This window comes from Tachyglossus aculeatus, chromosome 17 (genome assembly GCF_015852505.1).
Source record: "Tachyglossus aculeatus isolate mTacAcu1 chromosome 17, mTacAcu1.pri, whole genome shotgun sequence".
Lineage (NCBI taxonomy): Eukaryota > Metazoa > Chordata > Mammalia > Monotremata > Tachyglossidae > Tachyglossus > Tachyglossus aculeatus.
The window spans coordinates 48,542,865-48,563,913 of record NC_052082.1 but is presented as its reverse complement, the minus strand read 5'-3'; the positions used below and the strand labels follow the sequence as shown (position 1 = coordinate 48,563,913).

Genomic DNA, 21,049 nt, shown 5'->3' with positions numbered 1-21,049 from the left:
TTCTGACGACTTGACACCTGTCCACGTGTTTTGTTTTGTTGTCTGTCTCCCCCTTCTAGACTGTGAGCCCGCTGGTGGGTAGGGACCGTCTCCATATGTTGCCGACTTGTACTTCCCAAGCGTTCAGTACAGTGCTCTGCACACAGTAAGTACTCCATAAATACGATTGAATGAAGAACAGTGCTTTGCACATAGTAAGTGCTTAACGAATATCATTTTTTTTTTAATTATCATTTCAAACTTCCAACCTCTAAATTCAGAAAGTTAAGCACACTCGCCCCCAAGGGAGCTGCAAGAATGAACAATTCTGATTCCTTACGCTATTATTCTCATAGACCCGGAGCCTTCAAAACTGTAAGCTCACTGTGAGCAGAACGGGGTCTACCCACTATATTGTACTCTCCCACACGCTTAGTACAGTACTTCTAGACTGTGAGTCCACTGTAGGGTAGGGACCGTCTCTATATGTCGCCAACTTGTACTTCCCAAGGGCTTAGTACAGTGCTCTGCACACAGTAAGCGCTCAATAAATACGATTGAATGAGTGAATGCTCTGCACACAGTTACGTGCTCAATAAATACAATCGATTGCCAATCCAGACGTTGGGCCGGGAAGCCCAAAAGTCCACCAGGAGCCGAGGGGCTCCCTCATCAATCAATCAATCAATCAATCGTATTTATTGAGCACTTACTGTGTGCAGAGCACTGTACTAAGCGCTTCGGAAGTATAAGGTGGCAACATATAGAGACAGTCCCTACCCAACAGTGGGCTCACAGTCTAAAACACTTGGCTCCTTACAGCCCCCGGCCCTCTTTCTCTAGAGCCCCAAGGCCCACCCCACTGAGGCTCCCCCATAGAGAAGCAGCACGGCTTAGTGGAAAGAGCCCGGGCTTTGGAGTCAGAGGTCGTGGGTTCAAATCCACATGTCTGCTGAGTGACCTTGGGCAAGCCACTTAACTTCTCTGAGCCTCAGTTACCTCATCTGTAAAGTGGGGACTAAGACTGTGAGCCCCATGTGGGACAGCCTGATCACCTAGTATCCCCCCAGTGCTTAGAACAGTGCTTTGCACATAGTAAGTGCTTAACAAATGCCAACATTATTATTATTATTCTTATTAATCAATCAATCGTATTTATTGAGCGCTTACTGTGTGCAGAGCACTGTGCTAAGCACTTGGGAAGGACAAGTTGGCAACATATAGAGACAGTCCCTACCCAACAGTGGGCTCACAGTCTAAAAGGGGGAGACAGAACAAAACCAAACATACTAACAAAATAAAATAAATAGAATAGATATGTACAAGTAAAATAGAGTAATAAATATGTACAAACATATATACATATATACAGGTGCTGTGGGGAAAGGAAGGAGGTAAGATGGGGGGATGGAGAGGGGGACGAGGGGGAGGAAGGAAGGGGCTCAGAAAAGTGCTTTGCACATAGTAAGCGCTTAACAAATGCCAACATCATTATTATTATTATTATTATTATTATTATTATTATTATTATCTTCCCCCCCGCCACCTCGGCGCCAAGAGCATGCATGTCCGAAATGAGGCTACTTCTCACGGCATTACCTTGGAGAGAGTGTATTGGAGCCCAGGGCCGGCCGGGCTAAGAGCACAGACTGGTTACAGGTCAAGGCCACGGGGTGGTGAGGTGAAGCGAGGTGCTACTTGCAACGCTGCTAAAGTGGGGAAAAGGCCGGAAAGACGGGAGAAAGCAGGCCACGCTGGCTGACCCCGCCTCAGGTTCCCTTCCTAGGGGCTGTTTCCCAGCCCTCCCTGGTTCTCTGCGACCGCCTGGCTTTCAGGGGGTGAAAAGGGCCGTGGGGTGGTTCCCCTTCCTTGCTAAAGCCAGCAAGGACGGGGAGGGGCACCCCTTAAGTCTGAAGAGGCAGGCCAGGGTGAAACCACAGGTTGGTCCAGGGCGGTTCCGGACGGGGAGGTTGCTTAAAGTTAGTAAGGAGGAGTCTGGCCTGGCGGGGTGGCTCGTGCTGTCCTCTCCCCCGACCCTGCAGATGCCACAGTGGTTCCCCACATCTCCCTATAACACCCCCAAAGTGTGCTGAGCCATTCCTGTGCTGATGGAGTCCTGGGTTAGCAGGCAGCTGGGCGCCCCGGCCCTGTCTCCGAGGTCCCAAACCCATTAACAGCTAATGGATTCCAAGCGGGTACCCCAGGGGCTTCCCCTACCCACGCTCTCCTTCTCGGGGATGGGATAGGAAACCAGCCTGGAAGCAGCGTGGCTCAGTGGAAAGAGCCCGGGCTTTGGAGTCAGGGGTCATGGGTTCAAACCCCGGCTCCGCCACTTGTCAGCTGTGTGACTTTGGGCAAGTCACTTCACTTCTCTGGGCCTCAGGTCCCTCATCTGTAAAATGGGGGTTAAGACTGTGAGCCCCACGTGGGACAACCTGATCACCTTGTAACCTCCCCAGCGCTTAGAACAGTGCTTTGCACATAGTAAGCACTTAATAAATGCCATTATTATTATCTCCCCACCGCTTAGAACAGTGCTTTGCACATAGTAAGCGCTTAATAAATGCCATTATTATTATCTCCCCACTGCCTCTGGCTCCCCTCTACCCCTATAGCTGCTGTTTCTCTCTCTCATCCTGCTCTCCCCTTCCATTCTCCTTCTCCCTGCTGACCGGAGCTGGACAGTTGGGTCGCCGCTCACCTCCAGGGCAGCAGCAGAGAGAGGGTCACAGGCTGGGGAGAGCGGAGGCAGGAGCGTCATTCCCTCCGATCCCGGCCAAGGACCATCCCGGAGGGTCCCGGGCGCAGGCGATACTGCGGCGTCCGCTGTAGGGGTGAGGGGCATGGCCGGGGTGTGACATCCCGCAGCGTGGGGGGTTGACGCCGGCAGCGGGGCCCGGCCCGGGGTTAGGTCTGGCCAAGGGGGACCGCACACTCCAGACCGTTGTCGGAGCCGGCTGAGGAGTCGCGGGAGGAACGGCCCTGCAGGAAGCGGATGATCTTCTCGATGGTGGCCTCCTGGTACTCGTGGGACCACCTGTGGGCACAGTAGGGCACGGGTCAGAGAGGGCATTGCCCGGGAGCATCCCCAGTGCCTGGTGTGCAATCAGGAGCCCGGTACTAGTCCTCCCCTCTGGGGTCTCGCCCCTTAGGCTCCGTTGGCACAGGGTCGCCTCCCCCCAACCTCGCCGCCTCCCAACCGTGGGTCATCCCCCAGCCTCACTTAATGCCATTGAACTTGAGGACGGCCCGCATGTCCTCGGGCAGGGCCCGCGGCTCCGGCCACTCGAAGCCATCGATGACGGGCACGATGTTCTTGCCACAGTTCAGGGCGGTCACAATCTCCTGGGGGAAGGCACAGGGGTTAGAAGAGATTTGCTCTGCTGAGCAGGGGGTGATGTGAAGGGAAGAGGACCTGCAGGTTGCCCCCGGACAAGCCCTGTGACCACCCCAGGGTCACTGAGGGGCGGAGGGGTAAATCGGGGAAGATGGGAGGGAGAGACTGTGAGCCCACTGTTGGGTAGGGACTGTCTCTATATGTTGCCAACTTGTACTTCCCAAGTGCTTAGTACAGTGCTCTGCACACAGTAAGCGCTCAATAAATACGATTGATTGATTGATTGATTGAGAGAGGAAGCCCGGCACAGACAAGGAGGCGAGGCTGCCGATGTCCCTCTGTGCCCTTGGGACAGTTTTGTCGTCCGTCTCTCCCTTCTAGACTGTGAGCCCGCTTTTGGGTAGGGACCGTCTCTCCATGCTGCCGACTTGTACTTCCCAAGCACTTAGTACAGTGCTCTGCACACAGTAAGTGCTGAATAGGTATGAATGAATGAATGACAGGGGAGTGGGCGCGCTCGGGAATTTCTCCGCAATTTGAGATTGGGTCAAACAAGCAAGCTCTAGACCGTAAGCTAGTTGTGGGCAGGGAATGGGTCTGTTATATTGTCATATTCTACTCTCCCAATAATAATAAACGTGGTATTTAGGTGCTCACTACATGGCAGGCACTGTACTAAGCACTGGGGGGGGGATACAAGCAAATCAATCGGTCAGTACGAAGCACTTACACACAGACACATTCCCTGCCCATAACGAGCATACCGTCTCGGTAAGGACACAGTCTCCCAAGCGCTTAGTACAGCGTCCCGCACACAGTAAGCGCTCACTAAAAACCACGGATCGATCGACAAGACATGCAAATGAAAGGCAAGACTTTTGGGAGTCACAACTCAGGCATTCCTAGCAGGTGAGGGCTGTTGGGGGGGGCCGGAGGCCGGCGAGGGGCTGGGGAGGATGGCCACCTTGTGCACCCAATCCTTGCAGTCAACGTCCTGCATGCACTTGTCCAGCGCCCCGGCCGACAGCACCAGCATGAAGTTGCGGGCGCTCGTGACGCTCTGGATCAGCTTGTCCTCAAACTTGCCGGCCTCCAGCTTCTCCACGTCGATGAACACACTGAAGCCGTGCAGCTGCAGGTGCACCTTGAGGAGACTGCGTCCACGGAGGGGAGGGTTGGGGCCCGGACCTCCCCGCCCCGCCCGGCCGCCCCGGGCCCCCGCGAGCCCCTCGGCCCACGCCCGCACACCTGGCCAGCTGGGAGCCCGAGCTGCGTCGGTAGCTGATGAACACGTCGGGGCCGTCGGAGTTGGACTTGCAGCCGCTGCAGGGTAAGGGCGAGTGCAGCATCTCTGGAGCGGGGGGACGGGACGGTGCAAGAGGGTGGTCACCTGCGGCCGCCTGCCCTGCTGCTTCCCCCCTCGGACGGCCACCCCCGACCACGGGCCGTCCAAGGGACCCGGCCTGGCGCAGTTTCTAATTCCGGCTCTGCTACTTCAATCAATCAATCAATCGTATTTATTGAGCGCTTACTGTGTGCAGAACACTGTACTAAGCGCTTGGGAAGTACAAGTTGGCAACATATACAGTCCCTACCCAACAGTGGGCTCACAGTCTAGAGGGGGGAGAGCTAGTCTAGTAGCCTTGCTGCATGGACTGATGTGGGCTAGGGGCAAAGGAGAGTAAGGACTGTAAGCTCACTGTGGGCAGGGAATGTGTCTGTTTATCGTTGTATTGTACTTTCCCAAGCACTTAGTAAGTGCACACAGTAAGTGCTCAATGAATGAATGAATGAGTGGGGGGCTCATTGCCAGCGTAGTGTTGAGGTACATTTCATTGCTTCAACTGCTGGGAACGGGGCATATAGACTCTCTTAAGTTTATGTATTATAAATTAGTTATTTATAACTAATTATTTATAACTAACTTTATAACTAACATTTATAACTAATGTCTTTCTCCACCTCTAGACTGTAAGCTCTTTGGCAGGGAACATATCTGCCAACCCTGTTGTATTGCACTCTCCCAAGTGCTTAGTAGATTGCTCTGCACATAGTAAGCTCTCATTAAATACCACTGAGGATGATGAAGATGATTGATGATGGACTGTAAGCTCCTTGTGGGCAGGGATCGCATCTACTAACTCTGTTGCATTGTACTTTTCCAAGGGCTTAGTACGTTGCTCTGCATCATCATCATCATCAATCGTATTTATTGAGCGCCCACTGTGTGCAGAGCGCTGTACTAAGCACTGTACTTGCCCGCTGCGCGTAGGGACCGTCTCTCTATGTTGCCAACTTGTACTTCCCAAGCGCACACAGTAAGCGCTCAATAAATACGACTGAATGAATCAATGCTGTGTGACTTTGGGCAAGTCACCTGTTCTGTGGGCCGCCGTTTCCTCATCTGTCATTGTACTTCCCAAGCGCACACAGTAAGCGCTCAATAAATCCGACTGAATGAATCAATGCTGTGTGACTTTGGGCAAGTCACCTGTTCTCTGGGCCGCCGGTTCCTCATCTGTCATTGTAATTCCCAAGCTCAAACAGTGAGCACTCAATAGATACGACTGAATGAATCAATGCTGTGTGACTTTGGGCAAGTCACCTGTTCTCTGGGCCGCCGGTTCCTCATCTGTCAAACACCCATCCCTCAGACTGAGAGTCAGGTGCGAGACAGGGACTGCGTCCTACCTGATGAACTTGTATAATAATAATGATGGTATAAGCGCTTACTATGTGCAAAGCACCATTCTAAGCGCCGGGGAGGTTACAATAATAATAATAATGATGGCATTTATTAAGCGCTTACTATGTGCAAATCACTGTTCTAAGCGCTGGGAGATTACAATAATAATAATAACGATGGCATTTATTAAGCGCTTACTATGTGCAAAGCACCGTTCTAAGCGCTGGGGAGGTTGCAATAATAATAATAATAATAATGATGGCATTTATTAAGCGCTTACTATGTGCAAAGCACCGTTCTAAGCGCTGGGGAGGTTACAAGGCGATCAGGTTGTCCCGCAGGGGGCTCAAAGTCTGAGCCCACTGTTGGGTAGGGACTGTCTCTATATGTTGCCAATTTGTACTTCCCAAGCGCTTAGTACAGTGCTCTGCACATAGTAAGCGCTCAATAAATACGATTGATGATGATGATCCCCATTTTACAGGTGAGGTCACTGAGGCACAGAGAAGTGAAATGACTTGCCCAAAGTCACACAGCTGACAGCTGGCAGAGCCGGGATTGGAACCCATGACCTCTGACTCCAAAGCCCGGGCTCTTTCCACCGAGCCACGCTGTGCACACAGTAAGTGCTCAATAAATAATTTCTAGACGGTGAGCCCGCTGTTGCCAACTTGTACTTCCCAAGCGCTTAGTCCAGTGCTCTGCACACAGTAAGCGCTCAATAAATACGACTGAATGAAGGAATGAAGAGCATGGGCTTTGGAGTCAGAGACTGCGGGTTCAAATCCCGGCCCTGCCACTGTCAGCTGTGTGACTTTGGGCAAGTCACTTCACTTCTCTGGGCCTCAGTTCCCTCATCCATAAAATGGGGATGAAGGCTGTGAGCCCTTCGTGGGACAACCTGATTACCTTGTATCTACCCCAGCGCTTAGAACAGTGCTTTGCACAAAGTAAGCGCTTAACAAATACCAACATTATTATTATTATTATTATTATCTATGTGCACAGAGGATGCAGCTCCAGTACTCACTACAGCGCTTGGAACATAGTAAATGCTTAAGAAACATCACTCTTATAATAATAATAATAATGGCATTTATTAAGCGCTTACTATGTGCAAACCACTGTTCTAAGCGCTGGGGAGTTTACAAGGTGATTAGGTTGTCTCACGGGGGGCTCACAGTCTTAATCCCCATTTTACAGATGAGGTCACTGAGGCCCAGAGAAGTGAAGTGACTTGCCCAAAGTCACAAAGCAGACTGGATTGGAACCCATGACCTCAGACTCCAAAGCCCGGGCTCTTTCCACTGAGCCACGCTGCTTCATTCATTCATTCATTCATTCAATCATATTTATTGAGCGCTTACTGTGTGCAGAGCACTGGACTAAGCGCTTGGGAAGTACAGGTCGGCAACATATAGAGACGGTCCCTACCCGACAGCGGGCTCACAGTGTAGAAGGCTTCATCATTTGAGGAGGGAGGCAGCCGTCCGGCCCGGGGGTCTCGGGCGGGGGGTCTCACCTCGGGCCGCGGTGAGGATGCGCACGCGGTGGACGCCCAGCCGGATGCCGCAGTCGTCCTGCAGCTGCTGCTCGGAGACGCGGTGAAGGAGGGTCCGGTCGATGCCGCAGGCCACCAGCCCGTACGTGTACTGCCTGAAGCGCGGGTCCACCGCCCCCAGCCAGTCCGCCAGATTGCTGCGGTCGCAGGTGGCATAGTTGGCGAAGGTCTTCAGCTCCGTCAGCTCTCGGAAGAACCTGGGAGGGCGGAGGGAAGGGCAGCAGGAGGGGCAGGCCCGGTGGGCGGCGTGGAGGGGGCCGCAGCAGGCCCGGAGTCAATCAATCAATCAATCGTATTTATCGAGCGCTTACTGTGCGCAGAGCACTGGACTAAGCGCTTGGGAAGGACAAGTTGGCAACATCTAGAGACGGCCCCTACCCAACAGTGGGCTCACAGTCTAGAAGGGGGTGACAGAAAACAAAACAAAACATATTAACAAAATAAAATAAATAGAATAGATATGTACAGGGGTCAGAGGGCACAGGAGGCACAACAGACCCACGGGCCAGCCTAGGACGACGGGGCGGTCGTATTTATGGAGCGCTTCCTGTGTGCAGAGCACTACATTAAGTGCTTGAGAGAGTACAACGATATAATAATAATGATGATGGCATTTATTAAGCGCTTCCTATGTGCAAAGCACTGTTCTAAGCGCTGAGGAGGTTACAAGGTGATCAGGTTGTCCCATGGGGAGCTCACAGTTTTAATCTCCATTTTCCAAATGAGGCAACGGAGGCCCAGAGAATAATAATAATGATGGCATTTGCTAAGCCCTTACTATGTGCAAAGCCCTGTTCTAAGTGCTGGGGAGGTTACAAGGTGATCAGGTTGTCCCACGGGGAGCTCACAGTTTTAATCTCCATTTTCCAAATGAGGCAACTGAGGCCCAGAGAATAATAATAATGATGATGATGGCATTTGCTAAGCGCTTACTATGTGTAAAGCACTGTTCTAAGCGCTGGGAAGGTTACAAGGTGATCAGGTTGTCCCACGAGGGGCTCACAGTCTTCATCCCCATTTTACGGATGAGGGAACTGAGGCCCAGAGAAGTGAAGTGACTTGCCCAAAGTCACACAGCAGACAAGTGGCAGAGCTGGGATTTGAACCCATGACCTCTGACTCCAAAGCCCAGGCTCTTTCCACTGAGCCACGCTGCTTCTAGACGCCCTTCATTTCCCCAACTTCTTGCTGTACCAGTTGAGTTTAACTTCCTGCCCTCCGTGTGTCCACAACTGATGGTCCCGTTGCCTTCATTAGATTGTAAACTCTTTGAAGGCAGAATCCTTGTCTTCTCACTCTCCTGGGCTCTCCCAAGCACTTAAAACAGTTGCCAGGCCCCCCACAGCAGTTATTCGAAAATTTCCCCAACAGCATGGCTCAGTGGAAAAGCGCACGGGCTTTGCAGTCAGAGGTCATGGGTTCAAATCCCAGCTCCGCCAATCGTCAGCTGTGTGACTTTGGCCAAGTCACTTAACTTCTCTGTGCCTCAGTTACCTCATCCGTAAAATGGGGATGAAGACTGTGAGCCCTCCGTGGGACAACCCGATCACCTTGTAACCTCCCCAGCGCTTAGAACAGTGCTTTGCACATAGTAAGCACTTAATAAATGCCATCATTATTATTATTATTCCTGCTGTACCAGTTGTGCTTTCCTTCCTGCCCGCCGTGTGTCCACAACTGATGGCCCCGTTGCCCTCATTAGATTGTAAACTCTTTGAAGGCAGAATCCTTGTCTTCTCACTCTCCCGGGCTCTCCCAAGCACTTAAAACAGTTGCTAGGCTCCCCACAGTGGTTATTTGATAATTTCCCCAACTTCCTGCTGTACCAGTTGTGTTTTCCTTCCTGCCCGCCATGTGTCCACAACTGATGGCCCCATTGCCCTCATTAGATTGTAAACTCTTTGAAGGCAGAATCCTTGTCTTCTCACTCTCCCGGGCTCTCCCAAGCACTTAAAACAGTTGCCAGGCACCCCACCGCGGTTGTTATTCGATAATTACCATCTAATGGATGATGAATGAGTGAACAAATGAACGGACATGCAAGCGGAGTGACAAAAACTCAGCGGAAAGGAGGAAGAGCGGGCAGAGCGGCCGTACCTCTTGCGGGTGATGCCCGACGTCATGCCCAAGTCATCCCGCAGCTCCTCCTCTGTGAGCCGTAGCAGCAAGTCCCCGTCCACCTGCTGATCCTGGTGGGCAGAAGGGCAGGCCCGTGCCCGCTTCGGACGCCCGGGCCCTCTCCCATCTCGCCATTCCCCCGGGGCCCAATCCAGGGGAGAAGAGGGGCTCCGTGGAGGGGAGCGGGAAGGGGTATCTAGCAGGGGCCGGGGGCGGCCAACGGGGAAGGGCCCCGGGGTGAGGGTGGGAAGGGGTTGATCGGAGTGGGGACAGGCCTCTTCCAGTAGGGTCAGAGACGGGGTGACCCCGAGGTGGGAAGGGACGGGGCCCGGTCCATACCCGGAATCGCTCGCAGAACTGGGAGAAGCCGATCTGCTGCAGCCAGGTGCGCACTTCGGCCTCCTTCCAGCTGGCCACGCAGGGCAGGATGCGCCGGGGCACCTCCTCGCCCACCAGGCGCAGCGCCCGCTTGGCCAGCGTGGAGGTGGTGCCGTTGGGCGAGTAGCAAACCAGCCGCTTCAGGCTCTGGGTGGCCCCGATCTCACTGAAAACCTAAGGGTGGGATGGGCAGGCCGGTGGCTTACATCTCCGGCCGTCCCCGACGCGGTGGGCCCCGCGGAGGCAGGCGAGGTGACCCTGGCCTTCCCTTCTTTCTCACGCCTTCCCCCGACTTGGGGTCTCCCGCACCCCCTCCCAGCTGGGCCCTGCCGCTAATGACCACCGAGGCAGGTGGCTCAGCGGCCAGCGGGTGTCCACATAATAATAATGTTGGTATTTGTTAAGCGCTTACCGTGTGCAAAGCACTGTTCTAAGCGCTGGGGGGAATACAAGGAGATGAGGTTGCCCCATGTGGGGCTCACAGTCTTAATCCCCATTTTACAGATGAGGGAACTGAGGCACAGAGAAGTGAAGTGACTTGCCCAAGGTCACACAGCCGACATGTGGGGGAGGTGGGATTCGAACCCATGACCTGCGACTCCCAAGCCCGCGCTCTTTCCGCTGAGCCACGCTGCTTCTCACATCAGTGTCCCCCTCCCCTGCCCAGTTGAGAAGAGGGGCAGGGAGGGAGAAGAGGGTGGTATCCTGCCCCGGGGCTCAGTGCCACTTAATAATAATAATAATAATAATAATAATAATAACGATGGCATTTGTTAAGCGCTTACTATGCGCTTAACTATCCCCCCCGCCTTACCTCCCCCACAGCACCTGTATCTATGTTTGGACGGATTTATTACTCTATTTATTTATTTATTTTGCTTGTACATATTTCTTCTATTTATTTTATTCTGTTAATACGTTTTGTTTTGTTCCCTGTCTTCCCCTTCTAGACTGTGAGCCCGCTGTTGGGTAGGGACCGCCTCTATATGATGCCAACTTGGACATCCCAAGCACTTAGGGAAAGTGCTGTTAAGTTTGGAGTCAGAGGTCACAGGCTCAAACCCCGGCTCTGCTCCGCCAACTGCCAGCTGTGTGACTTTGGGCAAGTCACTTCACTTCTCTGTGCCTCAGTACCTCATCTGTAAAATGGGGATGAAGACTGTGAGCCCCCCCCATGGGACAACCTGATCACCTTGTAACCTCCCCAGCGCTTAGAACAGTGCTTTGGCACATTGTAAGCGCTTAATGATCAATCAATCAATCAATCGTATTTATTGAGCGCTTACTGTGTGCAGAGCCCTGTACTAAGCGCTTGGGAAGTCCAAGTTGGCAACATCTAGAGACGGTCCCTACCCAACAGTCTAGACTGTGAGCCCACTCTTCTAGACTGTGAGCCCACTGTTGGGTAGGGACCGTCTCTAGATGTTGCCAACTTGGACTTTTAGTCCGGTGCTCTGCACACAGTAAGCGCTCAATCAATACGATTGATTGATTGATTGATAGAATAAATGCCATCGTTATTATTATTATGAGGGAACCGAGGCCCAGAGAAGCGAAGTGACCTGCCGAAAGTCACCCGTGACCTCTGACTCCAAAGCCCGGGCTCTTTCCGCCGAGCCACGCTCGGACACGACTCCCGGCCCGCTTCCCCACGGCGCCCACCTCCTAATCCTCCTCCTCCTGTTTTAATAATAATAATAATGATGGCATTTGTTAAGCGCTTACTACGTGCAGAGCACTGGTCTAAGCGCTGGGGGGAGATACAAGGTGATCAAGTTGTCCCACAGTCTTAATCCCCATTTTCCAGATGAGGGAACTGAGGCTCAGAGAAGTGAAGTGACTCGCCCAAGGTCACATAGCAGACATGTGGCGGAACTGGGATTCGAACCCATGACCTCTGGCTCCAAAGCCTGGGCTCTTTCCACCGAGCCACGCTCAGACACGACTCCCGGCCTGCTTCCCCACGGCGCCCACCTCCTAATCCTCCTCCTCCTGTTTTAATAATAATAATAATGATGGCATTTGTTAAGCGCTTACTACGTGCAGAGCACTGGTCTAAGCGCTGGGGGGAGATACAAGGTGATCAAGTTGTCCCACAGTCTTAATCCCCATTTTCCAGATGAGGGAACTGAGGCTCAGAGAAGTGAAGTGACTCGCCCAAGGTCACACAGCAGACATGTGGCAGAGCTGGGATTCAAACCCATGACCTCTGGCTCCAAAGCCCGGGCTCTTTCCACTGAGCCACGCTGCTTCCTCTCTTCCTCGCTGTTTTCTCCTCCAGGAGGCCTTCCCAGACTGAGCCCCTTCCTTCCTCTCCCCCTCGTCCCCTTCTCCATCCCCCCATCTTACCTCCTTCCCTTCCCCGCAGCACCTGTATATATGTATATATATTTGTACATATTTATTACTCTATTTTACTTGTATATATCTATTCTATTTTATTAGTATGTTTGGTTTTGTTCTCTGTCTCCCCCTTTTAGACTGTGAGCCCACTGTTGGGTAGGGACTATCTCTAAATGTTGCCAACTTAGACTTCCCAAGCACTTAGTCCAGTGCTCTGCACACAGTAAGCGCTCACTAAATACGATTGATTGATTCTCCTCCAGGAGGCCTTCCCAGACTGAGCCCCTTCCTTCCTCTCCCCTTCGTCCCCCTCTCCATCCCCCCCATTTTACCTCCTTCCCTTCCCCACAGCACCTGTATATATGTAGGTACATATTTATTACTCTATTTTACTTGTACATATCTATTCTATTCATTTTATTTTGTTAGTATGTTTGGCTTAGTTCTCTGTCTCCCCCTTCTAGACTGTGAGCCCACTGTTGGGTAGGGACTGTCTCTAGATGTTGCCAACTTGGACTTCCCAAGCTCTTAGTCCAGTGCTCTGCACACAGTAAGTGCTCAATAAATACGATTGATGATGATGATGATGTTGCCAACTTGTACTTCCCAAGCGCTTAGTCCAGTGCTCTGCACACAGTAAGCGCTCAATAGATACAATTGATGGATGGATTCTCTCTCACCCGCCACCCTCAGGCGCTCACCTTGCTCTTCCCCTGCAGGTTCTTGATGGCGGCCTCGGCGCAGAGGTAGAAGGCGGCGATGCACTGGGCCTCGAGCCGCGAGGACTCGAGCAGGGCCACCAGGCGCTGCAGGTCGTCGGCCGCCCGGCCCTGGCGCGTGTCGCTGGCGTCCACGAGGCGCCGGGCGAAGTGGCCGGGGTCCAGCGAGGCCACGAGGGGCTCGACCAGCGCCAGGGTGCCCGAGCGCTCCACCTCCCGCTCCACCTCCTTGTTGGTGGCCAGCACGGCCACGGCCAGGCAGGCGTGGAGCCGGAGCAGCTCGTCGTCCTTGGAGAAGGCCAGGGGGAAGAGCCACTCGGCCGCCCGCTTCTCCACCATGAGCCGCTGGTTGGCCTGCCCGCCGTGCATGGCGCAGTTGGCCAGCGCCAGGGCGCAGTGGCGCAGCACCACGGGGTCGGTCCAGCGGCACCAGTAGAGGACGGCGTCCAGCCCGCCGGCCGTGATCAGCTGGTGGCAGGTCTCCTCCGTGTGTTTGAACATGTGCTCCAGGATGCCCGCCACGCTGCGGGCCAGCTCCACGGGCTCCCGCTCCTTGGCCAGGTTCAGGATCACGCCCAGCCCCATCCGGGCCACCCGGTCCCTGCGGAGAGACGGCGGCCGGGGGAGCGCGGGCGGGCGGGCGGGCGGGCGCGCCTCGGCCGGGTCACGCTTCGCGTTCTATTAATAATAGTGGCGTTTTCTAGGTGCGCTGTGTGACTTTGGACAAGTCACTTTCACTGGGCCTCAGTTACCTCATCGGGAAAATGGGGATTAAGACTGTGAGCCGCACGGGCGTGGCTCGGTGGAAAGAGCGCGGGCTTCGCAGTCAGGGGTCGTCGGTTCTAATCCCGGCTCTGCCACTGGTATGCTTTGTGACTTTGGGCAAGTCACTTTCACTTCTCTGGGCCTCAGTTGCCTCCTCGGGAGAATGGGGATTAAGACTGTGAGCCTCACGGGTGTGGCTCGGTGGAAAGAGCACGGGCTTCGCAGTCAGGGGTGGTTGGTTCTAATCCCGGCTCTGCCACTGGTGTGCTGTGTGACTCTGGGCAAGTCACTTTCACTTCTGTGGGCCTCAGTTGCCTCCTCGGGAAAATGGGGATTAAGACTGTGAGCCTCACGTGCGTGGCTCAGTGGAAAAAGTGCGGGCTTCGGAGCCAGACGTCAGGGGTTCAAATCCCGGCTCTGCCACTTCTAGACTGTGAGCCCACTGTTGGGTAGGGACCGTCTCTATATGTTGCCAACTTGTACTTCCCAAGCGCTTAGTACAGTGCTCTGCACACAGTAAGCGCTCAATAAATACAATTGAATGAATGAATGAATGACCATCTCTCTATAATAATAATAATGATAGCATTTATTAAGCGCTTACTACGTGCAAAGCATTGTTCTAAGCACTGGGGAGGTTACAAGGTGATCAGGTTGTCCCTCATGGGGTTCACAGCCTTAATCCCCATTTTACAGATGAGGGAACTGAGGCCCAGAAAAGTGAAGTGACTTGCCCAAAGTCACCCAGCTGACAATTGGCAGAGCCGGGATTTGAACCCATGACCCCGACTCCAAAGCCCAGGCTCTTTCCAATGAGCCACGCTGCTTCTCATGTTGCCAACTTGGACTTCCCAAGTGCTTAGTCCAGTGCTCTGCACACAGTAAGCGCTCAATAAATATGATTGAATGAATGAATGAACAGGATAATAACGTTGGTATTCGTTAAGCACTTACTATAATATGCCAGTATTATTATTATTATTATGTGCCAAACACCATTCGAAGCACTGTGGGGCTACAAGGTAATCAAGGTTGTCCCGTGTGGGGCTCACAGTTTTCATCCCTATTTTATTCATTCATTCAGTCATAGTTATTGAGCGCTTACTGTGTGCAGAGCACTGTACAGATGAGGGAACTGAGGCTCAGAGAAGTGAAGTGACTTGACTAAGGTCACACAGCTGACAAGTGGCGGAGCCAGGATTCGAACCCATGACCCCTGACTCCCAAACCCGGGCTCTTTCCACCGAGCCACGCCGCCTGTGTTGGGTCACACTGACTTTTGATAAGATGCTCATTAATTTAGCAGAGGGAGAGTTAGCCACCACCGAAAATCATTACGTTCACAACACTCCCAGAGAATCCATTACGCCCGATCTCACTGAATCGCGAGGAATTAGAAGCACAGACCCGGGAGTCAGAAGGACCTGAGTTCTAATCCCAGCTCTGCCACAGGTCTAGCTCTGTGACCTTGGACAAGTCACTTCACTTCTCTGGGCCTCAGTTACCTCATCTGTAAAATGGGGATTGAGACCGGAAGCCCCATGTGGGATGGGGACTGTTTCCAACCTGATTTGTTGGCATCCACTTCAGCGTTCAGTACAGTGCCCGGCACACAGTAAGCACTTAACAAATACCAAATTATTATTATTATTACTTCACTCTAGACACTTCAAGCGCTTAGTAAGACGCTTCAAGCGCGGAGAAGCAGTGTGGCTTAGTGGAAACGGCACGGGCTCGGGAGTCAGAGGTCTTGGGTTCTAATCCCGGCTCCGCCACTCGTCTGCTGTGTGATCTTGGGCAAGTCATTTAACTTCTCTGTGCCTCAGTTACCTCATCTGTAAAATGGGGCTCCACGTGGGACAACCTGATCACCTTGTAACCTCCCCAGCGCTTAGAACGGTGCTTTGCACATAGTAAGTGCTTAATAAATGCCATCATTATTATTATCATTATTGTAACTACCCCAGCGCTTAGAACAGTGGTTGGCACATAGCACTTAGCAGATACCATTATTATTATTTTAAAGTGCTCTGCACGTAATAAGCACTCAATTAATACCATTGATTGATTGTCCTAGGCACACTTTAGACACACTTACTCCGTGTGTAAGCTCACTGTAGACAGGGAATGTGCCCGCTAATTCTGATGACGATGCTAAAATACACCCTTTCCTCTACATCACACAGCACTTAGCAGATATCATTATTATTATTATTTTAAAGTGCTCTGCACGTAATAAGTGCTCAATAAATACCATTGATTGATTGTCCTAGACACACTTTAGACACACTCCGTGTGTAAGCTCATTACAGACAGGGAACGTGCCCGCTAATTCTGCTGACGATGCTAATACGCCCTTTCCTCTCCATCACATAGCACTTAGCAGATACCATTATTATTATTTTAAAGTGCTCTGCATGTAATAAGCGCTCAATAAATACCATTGATTGATTGTCCTAGACACACTTCAGACGCACTTACTCGTGTGTAAGCTCACTGTAGACAGGGAATGTGCCCGCTAATTCTGTTGACGATGCTAAAATACGCCCTTTCCTCTCCATCACATAGCACTTAGCTGATACCATTATTATTATTTTAAAGTGCTCTGCATATAATAAGCGCCCAATACCATTGATTGATCGTCCTAGACACAATTTAGACAAACTTACTCCGTGTGTAAGCTCATTATAGACAGGGAACATGCCCACTAATTCTGTTGACGATGCTAAACTACGCCCTTTCCTCTCCGTCCAAACCGCTTATACGTTCCAGGTCATTCCAGGTCAGAGGGAGAGAAGGGTTAGAAACCTGGTCTTCTTATTCCCCGGCCCAGGCTCGTCACCAAATCCTGTCAGTCCTTCCTCCTCAACACTTCCAGAATTTGCTCCTTCCTCTCCATCCAACTGGCACTTTTCCAGTCCAGACATTTGACTTCTGCAAAACCCGCCTCACCGATGTCCTGGCCTCCAGTCCACATTTCACTCTGCTGCCTAGATCAATTTTCTAAAAACACCTTTCTGCTCGGGCCTCCTCACTCCTCCAAAGCCTCCAACGGTCACCTCTCCTCATCAAGTGGGAAGTCTGTCCCTGTACTAAGCGCTCAGTACAGTGCTCTGCACGCAGTAAGCGCTCAATAAATACGATTGAATAAAAAGTCCTGCCCGCTGGCTTTCATTCATTCATTCAGCTGTCTCCTCCTACTTAACCACTCTCTTCTCCCATTAAATTCCAGAATGCAATCTTCGTTCCTCTGCAGCCAACCTATTTACTCTGCCTTGTTCTTGTCTCTTCCTACAGTGCCTTCCCACTTCTAGAAAGTCCCTCCCCTTTCATATCTCAGAGACCGCAGCTTTTCCCATCTCCAAAGCCCTTTTGAGACCTCTTCTTCCCCATCTCTCCCAACTTCAGCCACTGCCACTTCAGCCCTGCCCCTATAATAATAATAATAATGGTATTTGTTAAGCGCTTACTATGTGCAAAGCACTGTTCTAAGCGCTGGGGAGGACACAAGGTAATCAGGTTGTCCCACGGGGGGCTCACAGTCTTCACCCCCATTTTACAGATGAGATACTTATGTTCTTATCTTATACACTGCCTTATTTCCCCTATCAATCCGTTATTTATTCAAGAGCCTGTCTCCCTCACTAGACTGTAAACTCTTGAGGGCAGATACTGTGTCTTCTAACTCTTACATTCTCCAGGAGGCCTTCCCAGACTGAGCCCCCTTTTTCCTCTCCTCCTTCCCCTCCCCACAGCCCCTGTATATATAATAATAATAACAATAATGTCACTTATTAAGCACTTACTATGTGCAAACCACTGTTCTAAGTGCTGGGGTAGATACAAGGTAATCAAGTTGTCCCACGGGGGGGGCTCACAGACTTAATCCCCATTTTCCAGATGAGGTAACTGAGGTACAGAGAGCCCACTGTTGGATAGGGACCATCAATGTTTGTACAGATTTATTACTTTATTTATTTTACTTGTACATATTTACTATTCTATTTATTTTGTTAATGATGTGTACCTGGCTTTATTACAGATTTATTCCTCTATTTTACTTACACATATTTACTATTCTATTTATTTCATTAATGATGTGTACCTGGCTTTATTACAGATTTATTCCTCTATTTTACTTGCACATATTTACTATTCTATTTATTTTGTAATGATGTGTTCCTGGTTTTATTACAGATTTATTACTCTATTTTACTTGCACATATTTACTATTCTATTTATTTCGTTAATGATGTGTACCTGGCTCTATTACAGATTTATTACTCTATTTTACTTGCACATATTTACCATTCTATTTATTTCGTTAATGATGTGTATCTAGCTTTATTTTGATTTCTTCCGGCAACTGGACACCTGTCCACATGTTCTGTTTTGTCATCTGTCTCCCCTCTTCTAGACTGCGAGCCCGTCGTTGGGTAGGGACCGTCTCTCTATGTTGCCGACTTGTACTGCCCAAGCGCTTAGTACAGTGCTCTGCACACAGAAAAATATGATTGAATGAACGAATGAATGAATTCTCCTACTCCCTGACTACTTTGCTCTCCTCAGAGCTGGCGCTTAATAGAAACTATCGATGATCTGTTAAGAATTCCCCCTCCCCCCGGCTCCTCTCCTCCCTCCTCCAGCTCTGGGGACTGCAGAGGCTGAGATCACATCTATAATGGGATTAAAGCTTCTCAGGGACAGACAGAAGGAGTCGAGGGCTGTCCTGTGCTCGGAAGGGGTGGTTGTTGGGCAGTCCGCAACCTCTGCCCAGATGCCAAGGTGATGTCAGTGCTCAGATATGATGGGAGCAGGGAGAGGGCCAGGCCTCAGACAGGAAGAGTCAGGTAACTTGCAGGAACAATTTGGGTGGAAACAGTTGGGTGGTCCCCAGCCAGGGAAAACCCTCCCACACGCCCGTCAAACTTACCACCCCGGTGGCAGAAAGTAGCAGCTTTTGTGAACAAAATGAGAACTTTTTTCGGGTCTGAGTCCCAAACCGGCCCCCTCCCACTCCAGACTCGGCCTGTCCTGAACCTCTTGTTCCCACCCTGGAAAGGGGGCTTTGGATCCCAACAACCCCAATCCTGGAACGGATCTAGGAGAGAGGTTCGAGGGCAGGCTGCGGAGCTGGTCAGGACGGGTCTGAGGGTGGAGATGCCCATGGGTGGGAGTGCCTGGCAGCACCCTGGGGGCAGGGGTCGGGGCGCTACAAGGGTTGATGGGATGTCCATATATGTTTGTGCACATTTGTCTCTTCTGGGGTACGCGCTCAAAGGGTGAGAGGTTGCTTATTGCAACACTGGATCTCTGAGTGCCCCCCTTTCCCCTCCATGCTGCCCTCCGGTATGCCCCGCAGTCCTCACCTGTTCTCCGCCACCAGGATCTGCTCCAACAGGCGGGCGGCCTGTGCCCGCGTATCCAGCGTTGGGGCCTGTAGCAGGTCCAGGAGCAGGTCCAGGCCGCCCTCCAGCCGGATGGCATCACACAGCCCCTTGGCAACTTCCCGCCCGACAGTGGGCAGCTCCCAGGCATCCTCCACCAGCTGGAAGACCTCGGACAGCCCGGCGCCCACCGCCTCGGGGCCGCCCGCCTGCTTCAGCCCCGACAGTGCCAGCTGCAGCTCGGGCAGGATCCGCTCCAGGGCCCCCTGCACCTCCACACTGGCTCCGGGGGACACCTCCAGGGTCCCCCCACTGCCTCCGGCCCACCAGGTGCCAGCGGGCCCAGGCACGGGGACGGAAAGCTTCTCGGGGCCCGACATGGCAAAGAAACGACAGAGTTTGTAGGCAGACAAGAGCACGGTGAGGACCATGGGGATGCTCGCCTAGGGATCCATGCCAGGGCACCACCTGCCTTTTCAGTGGGGCATCAAACCCAGAGGCCAGGAACGGGGTGGAGGGGACTGTCAGAAAATGGGCTGGGGGCTAGGGCAGGGTGGAGGGAGGGGGGGCCCCGTGGGAAGAAGAGGGAAGAGGGAAAGGACTGAGAAGGATGGGGAACAATGGGGGCGAGGAAGATACGGTGGAGCGGGTGGAGGGAGAAGGATGAGGAAGATGAGGATGGGACCAAGTGAGAGGGAAGAGGGGGATGAGGGGGTGAGGATGATGGGGATGGAGCGGGGGGGAAGGATGATGGGAATGGGGGGAAGAGGAGGATGGGGATGGATCGGTGGGGGGGAAGGGATGAGGATGATGGGGATGGAGGGGTGGGGGGGAAAGGATGAGGATGATGGGGATGGAGCGGTGGGGGGGAAGGGGAGAGGATGGTGGGGATGGAGGGGTGGGGGGGAAGGGATGAGGATGATGGAGAGGTGGGGGGAAGGGGAGAGGGTGATGGGGATAGAGGGGTTGGAGGGAAGGGGAGAGGATGATGGGGATGGAGAGCTGGGGGGAAGGGGAGAGGATGAAGGGGATGGAGAGGTGGGGGGAAGGGGAGAGGATGATGGGGATGGAGAGGTGGGGGCGAAGGGATGAAGATGATAGGGATGGAGAGGTGGGGGCGAAGGGATGAGGATGATGGAGAGGTGGAGGGAAGGGGAGAGGATGATGGGGATGGAGGGGTTGGGGGGAAGGGATGAGGATGATGGGGACGGAGGTAGAGATGGAGCGGTCCTTACAGCCGCCTGGGCCCACCTGGCCTCTTGTCCGCTTCCACCGCCGCGACTCTGGAGCTGGGAAGGAGCCGGAACAAAGCGCTGGGCGCCGGCGCCCGCCCCCGGCCCGCCCACTCCTCACCCGGACCGCAGGCCCGCCCCACCACACTCCGGCAGCCCCTACACCCGACCGCCAGCATCATCATCGGATTTTTAACCGCTTACTACGTGCCAGGCACTGTACTGAGCGCCGGGGCAGATACAAGCAAATCGGGTTGCACCCAATCCCGGTCCCACGTGGGGCACACAGTCTTAAATCCCCATTTTACAGCTGAGGGAACTGAGGCACTGGGAAGTGAAGCGGCTTGCCCAAAGTCCTGAGGTTCCTGGGTGGGAGTGGGGAGAAAGAGAGACAGACAGAAAGACAGAGGGACAGAGAAACAGGGGCATTGACAGGGACAGTCAATCAGCCAATCAATGGTATTTATTTATTCATTCCTTCATTCAATCGTATTTATTGAGCGCTTCCTGTGTGCAGAGCACTGGACTAAGCGCTTGGGAAGTC

General features: G+C 52.6%; 1 protein-coding gene across 1 annotated transcript; it reads right to left on the bottom strand.

Moving 5' to 3' along the window:
* Positions 1-2,499: 2,499 nt before the first annotated feature.
* SARM1 (sterile alpha and TIR motif containing 1) lies at positions 2,500-19,985 on the bottom strand. The gene is made up of 9 exons (XM_038758948.1): positions 19,256-19,985; positions 13,104-13,722; positions 10,021-10,233; positions 9,661-9,752; positions 7,525-7,760; positions 4,565-4,667; positions 4,281-4,470; positions 3,203-3,324; positions 2,500-3,016 (listed from the first exon to the last, which is right to left on the bottom strand). Exons 1-9 carry the CDS (start codon positions 19,702-19,704, stop codon positions 2,887-2,889), a joined length of 2,154 nt encoding a protein of 717 aa, XP_038614876.1. The 5' UTR covers positions 19,705-19,985; the 3' UTR covers positions 2,500-2,886.
* Positions 19,986-21,049: the final 1,064 nt, after the last annotated feature.